This window comes from Falco punctatus, assembly GCF_963210335.1.
Source record: "Falco punctatus genome assembly, chromosome: 7".
NCBI lineage: Eukaryota > Metazoa > Chordata > Aves > Falconiformes > Falconidae > Falco > Falco punctatus.
In genome coordinates, this window is record NC_137587.1 from 10,598,350 (window position 1) to 10,615,703 (window position 17,354).

The window sequence follows — 17,354 nt, forward strand, 5'->3', positions numbered from 1 at the left end:
AGTAAAATTGAAAAATTAATACCTTCTGAAAATAAGTTATTTACTGCACACAATATTGAACTTCTTTCATCATGTATATACCTTCTGTTTAACTCTACTTTTTCCTATTTTTGCATAAAGTATTTCACAAATTTACACCTATACTCTTCATTTCTTCTGCAAAAAGGAAAAATCTTAAAGTGACAAGCTTTGAGTAATTTATTTCTGAAGACTGTTGTAGCTTCATTTTAAAATGCCCTTTGTCTTCAGCTTTTCTGTTCTTTCCATGGGACTTGTTTCAGTAAAACACATCAATTAGAGGGTTATATTTTAAAACAGATTTGTAATATTCCTCAAAGTAGACAACATTTTTATGGTGTACCTTTCTGATGTTTTTTACAATATGATTTTGTGGAGTCATTTTCTTATCATAAAGTCAGTACTAACTAATAATAAAAATGCAAACACCCATATTTACAAGCTTCGCTCTACCATGTGTTATACACTGCAGTAATTAAACATTAACTAGCAACATGAAATCACAGCAGCATGTGTTCTCCTTTCCCCAAAGGACTTAACACAAGGGGAAAAAGTTTTTTCCTTAAATGGGCTGTCTTTTTTATCAGGTTCTGCTTGTCCATTAGAACTCTCCCCAAGGGTTTTATGAGAAAGGCCTCCACAAATTCAGTTTGGTTCACATCATTCCAGATTTCAAAACATTTATCCAAACTTCGTAACTTTCTTAGAATTGAAAGACAGGAAGCAAAAAACCCCATGAAATATTAACGATGCTTCCTTTTGGCAAACAGCTTAAGTAGTGAGGAGCCTCCTGCCCTCTCTCTCAGCGTTTAAAGGATTTTATACTTCCTGAACTTGTAAAAGGAGAAAACAAAGGTATTTTTTTAAAGGTCATCCTTATTACACATTGTAGCTCTCATTAAAATTCGGCTTATTCTTCCTTTTAAAATAGAATAACTATGCTAATTATTATATCCATATTTATGCCACACTATTTTGATGAGACTGTTATGCTTAGGACATATTCAAAAGTTTAAACAGTAGTGTAGGAAAAAAACAATTTACTAACAAATATTTCAACTGTATCCATAAAAATGAAACTATACATGTTTTTGACAACCTTTGACACACGTTCCTTTCCAGATTTTAACAAGCAATGAACACCTATATCAAAGAGAGTATTTCTCTATTATAGATACAGAGGTAAAACACTGCAAATATCCAGGAACAAATACAAAACTTGGGATTCAACCCAGACAATTTGCACTAGCTTTCTGCTGCTGGATATAACTAAGATATGCAGTGTGGATTTTTTTCTTCTGAAAATAAAGCAAGCAGTTTATGTAAAATGAAATAAGAATAAAATTATGCCTGTATTTCAATGTTTCCTAATATGCAGATTAGATTTGCCTTTCCTTTCCTCCACCACAGAAAATCTAGGAACTCTCTCTTCCATCTATAATATACACAGAATACCGTACTCTCAGGAGTTTGACATTAAGTGGAAAGTCAGCCATCTGTTTTTTCAGCTGCAGAGTTTATTTTCTGCTCCATTTTCCTGAAGACAGCTACTCCTTCCTTCAGTACCAATATTCTGGAGACAGGTACTAGTACTATTAATACTATATGAAGTGTGGGTGGTCTATAAGCACACAATTTTATCTAGCTTACACTTTATTTATGAACAAATGATACAATGCATTTATAAAAGCACTCCCCCTAATTTCTTTGAGGAAAACCTCAGAGTATTTTTCACCCACTGGGTACACTGTACACACAGTCACTTTCCAATCATAAAAACACTCAGCTTCATTACTTCAGAAATTTCCAAAATCGTTGAATAGAAATGGTCTCCATTCTTGTACATCTACCCAAAGAACAATTAACAACAAATACAAGCATGCATTCACTTTCAACTATAAACTTTAAAACCTTTCATTTTGGGAACTTTTATAAACATCATTCACTGGAGACATACCATCATCAGATAAAAATTCATTATAACTACTAAAAAACCAGATTTTTCAAGAAAAGTGCAGGTGTCTAGTTGAGGTGAATGTGCGACTATCTCCATACACGGGGAGGGGGTAGCATTGCTCTGAACGAGCTAAAACAATAAGTGGTATTTGAACTGCTGGTTGAAAGGTAGAGGCACTGGTAATCATTATTTCCCCTTGTTTGTTCAGGACCTTCCAACAAAACAAACAACCTTTTTGTGATTGGATTGACATGGTGTTAACAATGCATTTAATGCCCAAATCAGTATGAATACAGGTAAAGCTTCTGCTAATACCAGTACCAGGATGTTAAAGCCACCTATTTTCTAAGCAACTCTAAACAGCCACACATAAAAAAAAAAAAAAAAAAAAAAAAAAGTCAAATCTTCCCTCCTTTAGCAAATAAAGCTAACATTCACTAGGCCACGTCATATAGCAACCGCAGGTACTGTTTGAGCCATACAGCCATCTGTTAAACGCTTGCCTACTGTACCTGCAATCTTTTCTGCAATCTTAGCTTCTGTAGCTCTCTCTTGCAGCTCTAAGTCCAGTTTTATTGTCTTCAGCTCCTTGTCCTTTTCAGACAGCTTATTCTGAAGCTGAATTGAACAAATGGACAGTAAGATTCTTACCTGGCCAAAACAGTGAACCAGCTCTTCTAACCACAACAAAATTTTAAATAATAATTTCATACCCCCAAAATACAAACACTATGCAATACATCAGAAGTTCAATTTATTTAAAGGACAAATGTTAAAAACATCTTTTTTATCATATGCCCTATCTTGTTCTGCAAGACAGGCGGCAATGTGTATGTCACTATTTTCACTTGGGATTCTCTTCAGATATTACCAGCTGTGGTCCTTCTTGCTAAGGAAGTTCAGAATTACATGGAATATGATGCAGGTGGCGTCTGCATGAACAGCCTATTTACTACTGAGAGTACTGGCATCACAGCCTGAAGAGTCTGTGGTGTAAATGCATAATTTTTCATGTGTATCACCAGATAGAAAATTGTATTCTTTCACAGGTTGAGGCCTTCGTGTTAACTGGGAATCCACTAAATCTGCTCTTGGACAGATACCTGAGCTTGCCATTGAATATTCAATGACACTTCATGGAAAGACTATAGACTTTTCTGTTGTTTAGGTGCACACAACTGCTACTAACACCAGTAGCAAATCAGTGTGCAAGCAGGACGGAATTTTCTTTCCCTCATCAAAGAGGAAGTATCAGGGCACATTCGTTATCTGGACCACATACACAGAGGCACGAACTCAGATTCTATTAATGAAATCCTGGCCTTGGTTTTGGTCCTCCTTGGTTTTCATCCATGGTGCAAGAACTTACATCACTGATTAAAAAGGTCAAAGGGTAGGATAAAAGTGGTGGTTTTTTTATTTTATTTCAGAGAAGCAGTTGTTAAGCAGATACTAAGAATCCAAAATGACAAGAAAGCTATTGATTGGTGCACTAAAATAAATAACAAAACTAAATTAGGCACTGTTTAAAATGTATGTTTTGTAAGACAACTATAAAAGAGCAAATGCTGTGAGCTGAATATCTCAATTGTACCTTTTTATTTTTGGCTCTCAGAGTGTCCAATTCTTTTAAAAGGAATGCTGTTTCTGTTTTTCCGTCTAAATCTGAGGCATCCCTCCATGAGGATACAAATTCAGGGAGCATCCTGTTAGCCTTTTGTTCTACGGTGCTGCATTTCAGAGGGGAAAAGAAAGAAAAATAATGTACAACCAGTTCCTCCCCCTTTCCCTCCAAAACAAAATACATGAATTATCAAAACTTGTTAATCATTGCAAATGTATTAAATAGACAGTAAAAGGGATGGCCTTCTATCACTTCTTAAATCTGTAGTTCTGAAAAAAATCTGTAAATCTGGAATGGTAAATATATATACTACAGTACTAAGGCAGAAATCAGATAAATATAAAGTAGCTATGAAGCCTATAAACAGAAAATGCTTAAGGGAAACAAATTAAAAATCTGTGCCTAACACAGAGCGACAAAATAATGAAACATTCAGGTATCAAATTGATGCTTAGGCTAAAAGAAACCTAATTCTTCAGTAGGATGGTCAATTCCACATGAACTGAAATGAGAATATCCAGAAAACAAGATCTAGGAGTTCATCTTGAAGAAATGTGTAAAATGACAATGTTATTCTAAATATTATAACTGGCACCAGCAATTCCATACTGTATATCACTCACATAGTTTTAAGATAACTTATTTAGCCAAGACAAGATTCAATGACCAGAAAAATTCTGTCTCAGGGTAAGACTTTTATAAAACTCCTTGGCTATCCATTGATACTCACAGATAACTCAGAAATCACAAACAGATCTCACTTGTAAGATGGTAGCAAAATCAGTAGATGAATGCATTAGAAGGGGGATTAACAAATATTTTTACCATTCACTTCCTCTAAGCATTTTCTGTTTACAGGCTTCATAGCCAATGAGTCATAAGAAGTAACCAGATAAAAGCTATACCTTCTTAACTACTGTTTCTACTGTACACATTACTTTCATTATGTGTAATTAACACCCTAGAAAGAAAAGGAAAGCTATCTGTTGCTCCTAAGAGTCATTCTCCTATACTGTTGTTTGTACTCAGTCTCTCCTTTCTTCACCTGCTTCCATTGGATTTATTTTCTCTATGGTTCTTTCAGAAGGAAGTTAAGGTCTGTACTCTGCAGGCAAACTATGGTGCAACCTAAAGCACATCAAACATAGACAGTAGGAAGATTCACGTTGAAAAAGTACTTACTTGGTGTATTACACTATATATGGATTGGAAGCGTGCTTAAACTGCCTGTCTGCACTTTTGAGATTCTTCAAAGACTATTCCATCTTTGCTCTGTCTAACAAATTTCATTTACTATTGTTTTGGACTGAAAGTGATAGATGCATCTGGATACTACTGCCCAGATATTACAAACCTCAAGCTTTTTTTGTGCATTTTCCAGGTTCAGGAGATGCTTCGCATTAACAAGTTTGAATATACCTCCTCATCATCTTTCAATCCTGCAAACATTTTCTTCCTGATGTCTAAAAGAAAACTTGATGTTTTCATTCAACATTCCAAGTCACATTGATGGCACACCAAGACCATCATTTACAGTGCAAATCAACACTGACTCAATGTTTCCTGGGTCATTCTATACAAAGACATTTTCTCATTTTATATTCTGATTGCAATCTATTTGGGGAAGGACAGATTTTACGCAGTTTATATAGTCTCTACCACAATGAGTTTTTGGCCTAGATGCCATGTATTTGCAGGTGAGATAGTTCAACTTGCTGACTACTGTGGGAGGTTAACTTCAGTGTTCAAGATCAGCCTGATTCCCAGTGCAAGTGGCACTGGTGAAGGGCAGGAGCAACAGCCTTTGGTTGACAGTGTGCTGGGCTGTACCTAATCACTCAGGATTATATTTGGCTTTTAGTGCAGGATGCATTGCCCTAACAGCGTATCTCAGGCCCTAATGTAAAAAAAAGGCAACAAGACAGACGGAAAAGTACTATGGACTGGTTTGGGCCCAATAGATCGTACTAAAGATAACAAAACCAGGTGCAGAATCTGCCAGACAGGTGAAGAATTAGCGTATATTTTTCAAAAGTACATCACAGGGCTCTGCAGCCTTGGTCCCATTCTCAAAAGCAAATCTGTCACTCTCAGTTAAGACTTGGGCTTCAGAATGCCTAAGTTGCTCAAAACCGGTAGCATGTTCCCAAGTCAGTTGGGTTTACCTTTATATATTATGTCACATAGTGCTTGAGCTTATATGTTTCCTAAGATTGCAGTAGAAGGTCATAGCTCAGTATGGAAATTAATGACAATAAATGATCAAAAGTAATGACAGAATGAAATCTTTAGTTTGTATTACACTTTGCAACCATAATTTCCCTTCTCCAGATGCCATTCACAGACTGCCTACAAAGTATTACAACTCCTCATCTTTACTCTTTCAACTTCATCTGCACTTCACCCTGCTTTATTCCTGCTTCCTAGCTGCTTTATTCCCGTTTCCTACTCACTTTCACCCTGCTTTGTTCCTGCTTCCTACTCACTCATGATACTTAGGGTACACTGTGCTTGTTGTGTAAAGTCACAAATACTACCAGACTTTTAGATCATCTTTTCTAATTCTGTTCAGTAAGCATTTTAAAAATTAAAAAGAGATCACAATCATCGAAATACCCACAGCGTGTCACATAAGCCATTGCCATGATTGTATTTTCTGTCAGTGCTAGAGAATGCAGTGGTGAAATGCTGCATTCCACACTGAAAGAAGGGCAGATATGGTAAGTCTGAGTAAAAAGCTGACTTACTGATTCTCAGTTGGGAAGTAAACTTCCCTACCTTTATCCAAAAATCTGTATGTATATTGTCTATAATTTGAATCTAAAAAAATTATATATATTGGGATATTTGGTTTTACCTTGATTCTTCAGGACTGGAATTAAAAACATTTGGGGCTCTTCCTCTTTGACTGGTTACCGGCAAATCTGGAAGTTTCAGTGGTCCAGCTTCTGCCTGGATGAATGGGTTTTTCTGAGAATTCTCATGAAACTGGAATTCAGCACAAAAGTCTTCTTTCTTCTGTTCCAGGACGTGTGCTCCTAATTGGAAATGGAAACAAACATATTTTTTCATTTGGAGAAAGAAGCACAAACTTGAGATTTCTCATTCAAAAATGGCTTGCTATATTCTTATTTGTAGCAGAAAGGAGAAAGTACTCTAGTTTCAGATTCACAGCTTCCTCATCCCACTAAGGAACCTAGAGCACAGATGTAGGAGTTACGAGCTATTTACTGTATTTTTCTCATGGAAACCTCAACAATTCATCACCATTTCCTAATCCCTCTTCCCCTGAAATGACTGTTTAAAATAATGCTGACCCTATGAAATTATCTACTTATCTTCTGCAAAAATCTGCTTTAGCCCAGTGAGACATGATGAATTTCTGCTGTAGACCGGGAAATTTGCAGGTTGTGAACTAGACTCTTACTTATATTGAGGTCTTTTTCAAATCCATTTTGGCGACAAAAAAAGTTTCACCAAGCTGTAATTAGCAACAACAAATTTAAGGCCCCATTATTCACTCCTGGAGAGTGCAAGGTTCAGGCTCATACAACTAAAGAACTTGAAGAATGCAAAGCACAAATTGTGCCAAAGGGGAAAAGTATCTAATTAAACTGTTGAATGTGATAGTTCTCTGAAGCTTGGCTACTAGATACACTTAGGACATATTTCTGATATCAGGGTATTTAAATGAAAGAAAGATCTACATACCATGAATGTTCTTTCATAAAGTAAGAACAAGTAAGTTTTAATTATAGAACTATATTTAAATAAAGAGGAAGAAGCCTAAAAAAGCTGGAATGGAAAAAAGTGCACAAATTCTTCATTTTTTCATTTAGATTAGCAGAGAATAAACATCAGAGCTTTTGCTTATTTAATAAAGTTAGTGTTTCCAAACATTTTGGTATATATTTTATGATCCAACTTATTACTTCCTTCTCAAAATTACTAAGAAACTGTCTATACAGTTGCAATCATCTATAAATAGTCCAAAAATACACATCGATCAGTATCAAGGTATCACGCTGCATGTAAGATATAAAAGCACAGACTCCGAGTCAAAAATACCGAAAACACTCTCTAAAATCTACTGCAATAGATTACTCTTTCCTTGAAGAAGGAAAGGCGGAGCCGATGGCACAGGAAGCATCCCAAGGGCACAGAGGGATGACTCATGGATTGTCTGGAGTCAATTTAACAAGTTTCCATACAAAGCTATATGTTACCTTGAGGAAAAAAATTTTGTACCCGCTGCTCATCTGTGTTCTCCTTATCTACTTCGGCACAAAGCCACTTGAATCCACTCTCTCTGTTCCTCTAAACCAGAGCCACTGATTTTTGTACTAGAGGAACAACAGTCAACAGTGTATCAAAATCTTTGTTTCTAAGCAGTAATAAACACGTGGTGACCATAACTTGCTAAGTAGTTCATTAAAAGTATAACCTAACACTAGTTTCAGTACTGTGATTGAAATGTGTTCCTCATATCATTTCACAGCCACTAGGATTCTTTGAGCAAATGTATGCTGGTGTTCACTGGCTTGAAATCCTGCACGTTTTTGAGCAGATGTTTCCTTTTAAATGCTGCTATGTTTCAAAACTGGACGCAACATCTTGCTCCACCTTACAATAAGAAGCAAGGCTCACATTAGAAACAGGCATTAAAAAAATCACTATGTATACTCTAAGAATCTGCCCCATCTTGGGAGAGGCAACATATAAGGGTGAAATTCAGAATCCTCTCCAGTTAGTACTACCTGAAAACTAACCTAGTCTGAGTTTCAATCCTTGCAAAACATTTTATAGGGAGGCATACACTTGGATGTGTTTTCCATTTGATTTATATTATAAAGACCTATCAAACATCATCCTATCCACTTCTCCCAATGCAGATGTAGCAATCTGTATATAGATATATATGTAGTTGCAAGTTATGCTCCCACACATTGAAGAGGAAGTGCAACGCTTCACTTGCCATAACCAATTTTCTTCTTCTTTTCTAGGGCATCAACATTTCCTTTAAGCCGTATATATTTGAAGTGCCTCAGGTGAAGCGTGTTGCATTCTGTGAAAGAATTCAAGCACAACGTATCTGTTGCAATAACCAGTAACTATATTGCCATGAACCTTTGTTCCTTGTTTAGCATTCCTGCACTCTCCTTTGGCCCACGCTGTATGAAAGCTGGAGAAGAAAAACCTCAGTCCAGAATGTTAAGAAGATTAGATGACATTAGTTACCACAGTCACACTGGGATGAATAGAAAAAAGGATTCTATCCCTTTTAGCATAAGAGTAATCAACTGAGTAAGTTTTCCTCTCTGAATAGCAGCGTAACTATCTGGTGTATCAACTACTCCTTGCAGTTTTGTATCATCAGCAAACTTGCTGAGGGTATACTCTGCTCCATCATCCAGATCATTAATGAAGTCATTGAAAAAGATTAGATCAATTTTTGATTCTGGGAGTAAACTGCTAGTAACTTGCCTCCTACTGGACTTTGTACAGCAGATCACCACCATATGGGCGCAGACATTCAGCCAGTTTTCAACTGACATTGCTGTTTACATTTATTTAATCCACACTTTGCTTCTCTATTAGGATGTTATAGGACACAGAGTCCAAAGCCTTATCAAAGTCAAGGAAAACAACATGCTGCTTGATCCATGCTTTATGTCCTGCTTGTCAGGATAGACCACCTTTGAGCTTGGATGAGATGATCCTTGAATATCAACAAGATCTCTTGGATTCCTCTTCTTTCTAGTACCGTAATTCTACACAATTCTTCCAAGTAGATCTCTGAGGAGGCCAAAGTCTATTCTCCTGAAGTCCACAGCTGAGGTCCTGCTTTTTGTCCTACTCTTTCTTCTGAAGATCCTGAACACCAGCACCTCATGGTAACTCCAGCCGAGGCTGCCCCCTGACTTTGAGATCCACAAGCAGTTCTTCATTGTTTGTAAGTATCAGGTACAGCAGAGCACCCCTCCTTGTTGGCACCTCAATCATTTGTTTCAGGAATTTGTCAGTGGACACCAGAAATCTCCCAGATCACTTGTGCCCTGCTGTTGTCCTGCCAGCAGATTGTCAGTGTCATTGTAGTCCTCCATGAGGACCAGGACCTGTGGATTCTTCCAGTTGTCTGAAGAAGGCCTCATCTCCTTCACCCAATCTTCCTCCATGCCCTTCCCTCTTATTGGCAGGATCAAGGGTAACACCATGGGTTCCCACACCCTTGACCACCCCCCCAGAGCCATACAGTCACACTTATAGTCACATATAGTCATACTTCTCAGGTCAACCCGACAGTATCACTGGTGCCTAACTAGAACAGCAGCAGGGGCTAACAGAGGGTCAGATGAGCCTCAGCAGCCTCTCTATAACATCCTGAAGGAGCTCTCAACAAGCAAAAAAACTTTCTAGATGACACGTCAAGTCACCAGACAGTTGTTTTTTTTTTAAACATTTTGAGATAAACATGTCTGCATGATGAAGTAAACATCTGCATTAGCAGCCGAACTTCAGGCTAAATCCTTAGGCCATGTCAAGATACAGATTTTTATGCATTCAACTGTAAGTTACAGGAGCTGGAAAAAAAAAGAATTTAGAATGGGATAGATCTGTGTTGGCATTTATTAATGCTAATGCTGCTTCTTTAAGCAACTTATGTTTGCAGCACACCTTTTCATCCAGATCCAATTCCCTCAAGCACATGGGTAAGACTAAGCGGCATCACAGCAAGCCTGTAAGTGGCATTCCTGGAAATGTTAGGCGAAACACAGAGGATCTATTTTTTTCCCCTACTAGTTTTGTAAGAGAAAAGATGATGGTAGCCTCCTCCACTCAGACATGGAAGCACTCTGCCCGAGGGCACGAAGGTTAGAAATTTTTACTTGTTTCACACAGCTGTAATGCATGTTTTTGGTCAACATGCTAAATCTGTCAGTAGAATGCTTTGGGGAAGACATTTTAACCACTGTCAAATCAATGGGCATAAGGATTTTTTTATTTTTAAAACCACTTTATTCTCCATATAGCCCATGACCCCCACCCCATGTAATTTAAGCTCCCATGTACCAAGGTCTGTCTTGCTGTTAAACTAAGCGGCAATATTAATCAATGCACTTCAGTGCTTTTCCTCATGCCTCCTGCAAATTGTATTGTGCACTAATTACCAATGCTGCAGAGGCACACTGGGGAGTACGTAGCATTTGCAATAATCAGGCTGCATGAGGAACATCAGAGAAAGGGTAAAAAGCCTTGCAAGCGTTGGGAAAAATGCTGTAGTTTTCATTAAGTGGTATCACTAGCACTGATTCTGGTTCCTGAGTATACTAAACAACTTATTTTCCATATAAAATAAAGTTCAGTAGCCCAGATTAATATTTCACTATAGGGAGAAGCTGATCTTCTGTATGTATTTATCTTGAATGAATAGCTTGTTCACATTGAAGGAAAGAAAAGCAAATGTTAGGAAGAAGGAATATAAAGACACTGGAATTAAAGCTGGGAATTGATTGTGAGTGACGTAAGAGGAAGATAATGCTGTCATGGCTTGAAATAGGAAAGGCAGAAAAGAATTCAATGTTGTTAAGCTAGGAGTGGTTAAAAAGTCAAGTAAAAACATTGAATCTAATGCATTTTGCAGGCAGCCACTATTTCTCACAGCTCCTTTTTAGAAGCAGAGGATTGGCACTGAGATCAGGGAAAGCACAGCATGAGAGAATCCTGTACTGACACTTGTCATATGGAAAGAAGTGCTGGAAATGTAAGTGCACAGAAGGTGCAGATTCACCCCAGAGGCTAAGGAGGCAGTGGCATCCCTTGTTACACCACTCAGCATATTCAGCAGTGCCACCACCCAGCAGAAGCTGGGTGGGCACCTCCTTCCGCCTGTTTGTAGTCTTTCAGCACCCCACTAGCAAAACTGCACTGATCAGCTCAGAGGTTTGCAGGGAATCTCCGCGGAATAACAATAAAGGAGAACAAACAAAACCCAACAGAACATGCACACAGTGCTGCAAAATACACTGCCGGCTACAGATCTGCCTGCAGATGAGTATGGGGACACTGGAAGCCCTTGGTGTTTCAAACCAGCTTCAAGTGTCATAGTACTTACTGCTTGCTACCTATAGCTTCTTAGTATTTGTTTTAAGCTGATCTACAGCACAGACAAAGGATCTTCTCATCTGTCTGCAAAGGACTGCATGAATGAACCCTCAGAGGGGTGGCAGTAAGAGGCAGGACAGGAGAAAAAGCAAAAGCAGGAAGGAAGAGAATGAGCCATACACATGGTGGGAGCATGAGCAAAGCTGACTGCAAACTCAGTAGCTCACTCTTCCTACATGACACTCTCAGATTAAAAGCATTTGAAGAAATGCAGAACAAAACACTGTGGTACGTTTGAGGAACTAACTGCAACCTCAGTTACTAAAAGCCCCAAAATTCAGTGACTGACAAACTTTCATTTACTGTTAATCATGCATCTTTTCTTCTCAGCCTAAATGACAACATAGCTTCAATTTCGATGGGTTTTTTCTGTTTTGCTTGTATAATACCAAAAACTGAATTTCAAAAAACAAGAAGGAATATTCACTATCCAAAAAAACTATCAAAGAGCCACCACACTTCTATACTAACCTAGCCTGTTCCCACTGGAATAAAAGGACACGCTACAACTTAAAAATACTTGCTCTTGCCCCTACCTGCAAACCACACACCTACCTCAACTTGCTACAGCAACTGTCAAGTGTGTAAGAGCATTACTTAAGAACATCACCTTTTTATTTTCACTAGACTAATTGCTATTCTTTATTATTGACTTTCAAATTATCTAGATTTTTTTGGGTTAAGAATTTTACAAAAATTTCTGAAAAGATAATTTTTGGGCATATGTATATTACAACGCGCACACACCTGCAAGTGTTGTAACAAGCTGTTAGGACAAGACAGTTGCTGCATTAATAAAAACTAATTTTAATACCTTCGTGTGAACAACGGATTATGGAATTGTCTTAAGTTCCCAAGATCTAATGCCACTGGACCCAAATTCCTACATATATAAAAAATTAAATATTTAAGTCTAACTGAAAATTTGAACCTCATAGCCACTAACTTTTCTAGTTATGCAAATGAAATTAGTACTATGACTGAATATTCCTTCATGAGATGAAAATGATGAGTCAGCCTTTTTGACAAAGACAAACATTCATTCACTCTGTTGTATAACTACTGGAACTTCTATCAAACAAAATGACTGTGAAAGGCTCAGATTGCTCAACAGCTCATCCATGACTGAATGATTCAAAGGCATAAATCCTGAAAATGAGTGGGAAACCAAAATTTAAGGATTTTATAGGCATAAATATGCAAAGAAAGAAAAGCTGGTGGAAGAAATCTGATCCTATTGCCTGGCATAAATGGAAAGAAAAGAGTTGGTTTAGGTTTTAAGCATTTTCAGAGTGCCTGTTATTTCCTTTTTCATTCATATTTGAGTTGACACAGATGCAACATACATGGTTTACACGCACATCTCAATGGGTGCTCGTGATTTTTTACGTTTTCCTCACTATTTTATCTTTCTCACAATCTGCAAACAAATTTTCAGAGTTAATTCCAAAAAAAGATACTACACTTCATTTTCAAGAAGAAAGTAATTCCTGTTTCTGGAAAACAATTACAAAAACTCAGTACAAAAAGTACAAGATCAATATACATTTTCTCAAAAAAACCCCCGAACAAACAAGAAAGAGTGCAACTTTACTCATCTTTGGACTTGCTACAGATTTACTTAAGTTAGCAGTTATTTAGGCCCCTTCAATGCAGCCCAGTACACTGAGTACCAATAACCTACAACAGGAACTGGTTATCCCTTCACGACACTTTTCCTAATGTTTCAAGAAAACTGGGCAAACTTTAAGACGATAATTCAGTAGGACTCTTAACATCTCACTAACTCACTTCTGTAGCACAGCAGAACAGCAGTCACAGGAAGCTGATAACAAGTGAAGGCTGAGCTCAGAGCAGTTTTGTAACACAAAGCTAATTCCTTTTATTTCTCAGTGCTCTGCCCAGGAAAAATGCCACCAGCCCAGCCCTTGGCAGTAACGAAGAGGAAATCACCACGCAGATGCATTGCACGGTTAGTGCCCCAGTGATACATAACTGTGGACCCCGCTGAGAGGACCGTGGGTCAACTCAGAAGAGTGAGGACTATCCACTTACTTTTAAGTAACTCTTACTCAGAAAGACCCTGGATTTTTCACCGAGATATCTGCTCTTACTTTAAGAAACAAATGAGGTTCACTGAAATAAGCCTTGAAAACAACATCTTGTGGAAGCTCGCACAGATATTTTATAAAGGATGCTTAAGTACTGTAACAATAACTTTACAGACATCAACACCCAGGCGCACAGTAATGAAGTAACTGGATCGAGGTCATTGACCAAGCCACGGCAGAAGTAAAACTGCAGAACTTCAAAAGCTCCTGTCTCCTCAGCAGGGACCCTCAAGTTCTTCTCTCTTCTTCAGACAAGCTTTAGCAACTCATTTCAATTGGACTTCAAGGAAAAAAATACCATTTTTACTTATGAATGATAAAGTAACATTTACACAATCACAAAATTAAGAGAAATTTCAAAACTAAGTTGGCATCCTTCCACACTACTTTATGATAATAATTTTCATTCACAGGAAAGACTACAGTATTTCTACATTAGAAGACAGACATGCAGTGTACAGTATATACAAACTTCCTGTAATTTCAGTAGTAGGCAGAAGAAATTTTTTTTTTTTTTTTTTTTACATTGACTGTTGTTCTAATACAGAGAACTTCCAACCAGTTAAAGCTGTTTTAGAAGTCAGTCAGGTTAACAGAGCAATACAATTCAAATACTCCATCTCTGGCTACAGCTAAGCATTTGAGTTGCCCAAATTCACGATCAAAGAGCACAACATATTCTTATTGCAACTTTGTTGAGAGAGTTCTCTGCAACTGAACAAAACCTAAAGTTCTATTTTGCATCAATGTCTTAAGTTTGCTCTATATCCCACAACACACATACCAGAAAAAAGCCAGGCTTGAAAATATTTTGTCTGCTAAAACACAGACAAAACTCAGAAGTTTATTCGTTCATTTTTTTTTATTCCTTAAAGGAATCTAAAGAGAACAGTGACTTCATTCTGTGTTAGCAGTTTAAGTAGGGGGACATCTGTGTTACTTTGAATGCTTCTTTATTCACCTGTACTTGTGTGGAACCCTAGCAACACCCTTCATAAAGAAATAAATTGAGAAGGACATTATGAACAGTTGGAGTTATTCTGGCAAAGGCAATTTTTTTACAATTCTCCAAGGATCCTGATTATTTTAGTAATGATGTTTCCCTCGCCTGCCTCTCTCACCAAGTCTTTTGCCCTCCTATTTTGCATCTAAACAGCAATTGCGTACAAACTGGTGAATATTTAAAACAGAAAAATCATCCAAGTCTTTAAAATACATGGCAAATCATTATTTTGGTATTCACTGCAGTTAATCGTGATGCATTTATTAATGTGTAAATATCAGACATTTCCTTTGGCATTCCACCCTCCGTTTGCAATTCATTAACATATTGTTATTTTAAAACATTAGTCTCTGAGAAGACACCAGATTTTCATTGGATCGGTCTCACACTTGAAAAAGCATTTTTATATTCCGAATGCATCAAAACAGCAGAATCTCTAGGCAGATACTAAGTGGGATTCACTGAAACACAATGTTAGTTCTAATGGATGGATGATTGTGTTTGGTCTTTTGAAACTTTGAAGTATAGGTAAGTCTTGATCACACAAATTAATAAATCCTAAAGCTGGAGTTAACAATAACCATTACACCCAAATTCTGCAGCTTAGCCCAGCCAATTTTTCAAAAGGTCAGGTTGTGAACTGGAGAAGATCAGGGAGGTCCACCGCATAGCTTTGTTGCCAGGCATCTCTCGTCTGGATTGTTGCAGGCATTTATTAGTATTCGTCAGCAGACTCAACAAAGCAAACAAGAAATTCAAGCACGAATAATAAAATGAAATGCTGCTATATAACCCTTTGTCATTCAGCAAATATGGGACTTTTTAGCTACATTGTTCCTAAACCTGGGTTACTACTTTAATTTTTCTCCACAGTGCTGACTGAATGAGTATGCATGTGTGTTAAATGCAGAGCTCCCTTAACAACTGCAGGACTGCCATTTAATCTGTTGGTAGATGGACCATTTCCTGTGGGAACTCTAGCTATGATTTCCAGATCCACCAAATAAATCTCAGATTAAGATTCCAAATGAAACCTGCCTTTGGCAGATAAAAAATGTCAAGATGGATATAAACAGTAAAATTATAAATTATCTAGGTGTTGCACGATGACTTGATGTGCGTTTTTTGTTTACACTTTCCCCGATATCACAACTATACAAGGCATTCATCAAATGTCACACTTTCATAATACTGGAGGCATCATTAAAACTGTTTGGCTAAGGACCTTGAAGTGTTTAAGCAGTAGCTCAAAAGTATATTTGTGCAAAGTAGAAGAATAAATTTACATATCAGCAGCAGCTCATAAGGGATGGGTAAATATTCTGTTTATCTCTCATTGTAATTCAGGTTAGTTTAAATACAGGGTTTCAGGATATCATTACAGCCTATATGGAGTTATTACATAATTTCCAAACATAGTGTCTGCTAGAGTTTTACTAAGCATGCTGTGTTTATATTTTCTAAACCAGCTAAAAACAAAGTAAACCTTCCCACCTCATTTCTCTTTTGCTATTGTCATACCAGACAATTGCTTTTCACATATAACCCTTTCCATTATCTAAATCTTAATGATCCAGAACTCCCTTTTATCTAGGCAGGGTCATGTTTCCTGATGCCCATTAATTATAGTGAAAATTCTCTTATCCAAATGTACTAAACCTCCCCTATTGCCAACAAACAACTAAGGCTTTGCTGAATTAGAGTTCTGAAAAAAATCCCAGAAAACTACTGCTTTAGAACCAAAGAAAAATATTGTCATTTTAAGTGTCCAACATAGAAGAAAGGTCACTCTGCATAAAGTGCCAGTAAGACATCTTGCCCACGCACACTTTACTCTGAGTAAATGGTCTACTAAAGATGCAGGTGAACTCTAAGATAAGAGTCTCCAATGCACTCCCTGGAGAACCCTTTTTTAATAAGTTGGGTTTTTTTTGTTATATCTTTGCTCTGAACTTAAGCTTCATTCTAGTTGTTATTAAAACAGAAGCAATGAAGGTTTCTAAAGAGGAAAATAACGAATTTCTTCTGGCATTTGTGCTAGGTCTTCTAAAGCACTACATAAAAATTACTGCGGTAATAAGTGCTGCTCTGCCTGAAGCATATTTCAAGACATTCTGAAGTTAGCTGCACTTGTGTGATTCAAAGTGCAATACTTCAAGGTGTGCATTCTCCCTATCTTTGTCACTTGCAGTACTCAGTGCAGATAAGGCACTACACATTTCAGTGTACTGTAATGGGTCTAACAAAATCATATTCACAACACTCCAATGAGTCGGGCAGATACTGGGTACTTAATTGTGCTTCCGACGAGGAGTCTTTCTGCATGCAGCCTGGCCAGAAACGCACTGTATTTTACCATGCAAAACGTAAAAGAAAAGAAACGGGATGGAAAACAGACAGATGATAATTTATACACATGAAAGGATTATATTTACGGGAAAGACCAGACAATATTTGATGACTGTTCAGTTATCATTA

General features: G+C 37.4%; 1 protein-coding gene across 12 annotated transcripts in view; it reads right to left on the reverse strand.

Annotated features, from left to right (window-relative positions):
* Nucleotides 1–17,354, reverse strand: part of MIPOL1 (mirror-image polydactyly 1) — a 203,448-nt gene that overhangs the window by 144,580 nt on the left and 41,514 nt on the right. For 10 of the 12 annotated variants that reach the window (XM_080394330.1, XM_080394327.1, XM_080394325.1 and 7 more), the window contains 3 exons: nt 6,457–6,637; nt 3,570–3,705; nt 2,488–2,593 (listed from right to left, as the gene is read on the reverse strand). In XM_080394330.1, coding sequence (XP_080250456.1) covers nt 2,488–2,593; nt 3,570–3,705; nt 6,457–6,637 — 423 coding nt within the window. Of the gene's footprint in view, nt 1–2,487; nt 2,594–3,569; nt 3,706–6,456; nt 14,154–17,354 lie in introns of all 12 variants that reach the window. The other 2 variants (XM_080394323.1, XM_080394324.1) reach the window with 1 other exon arrangement.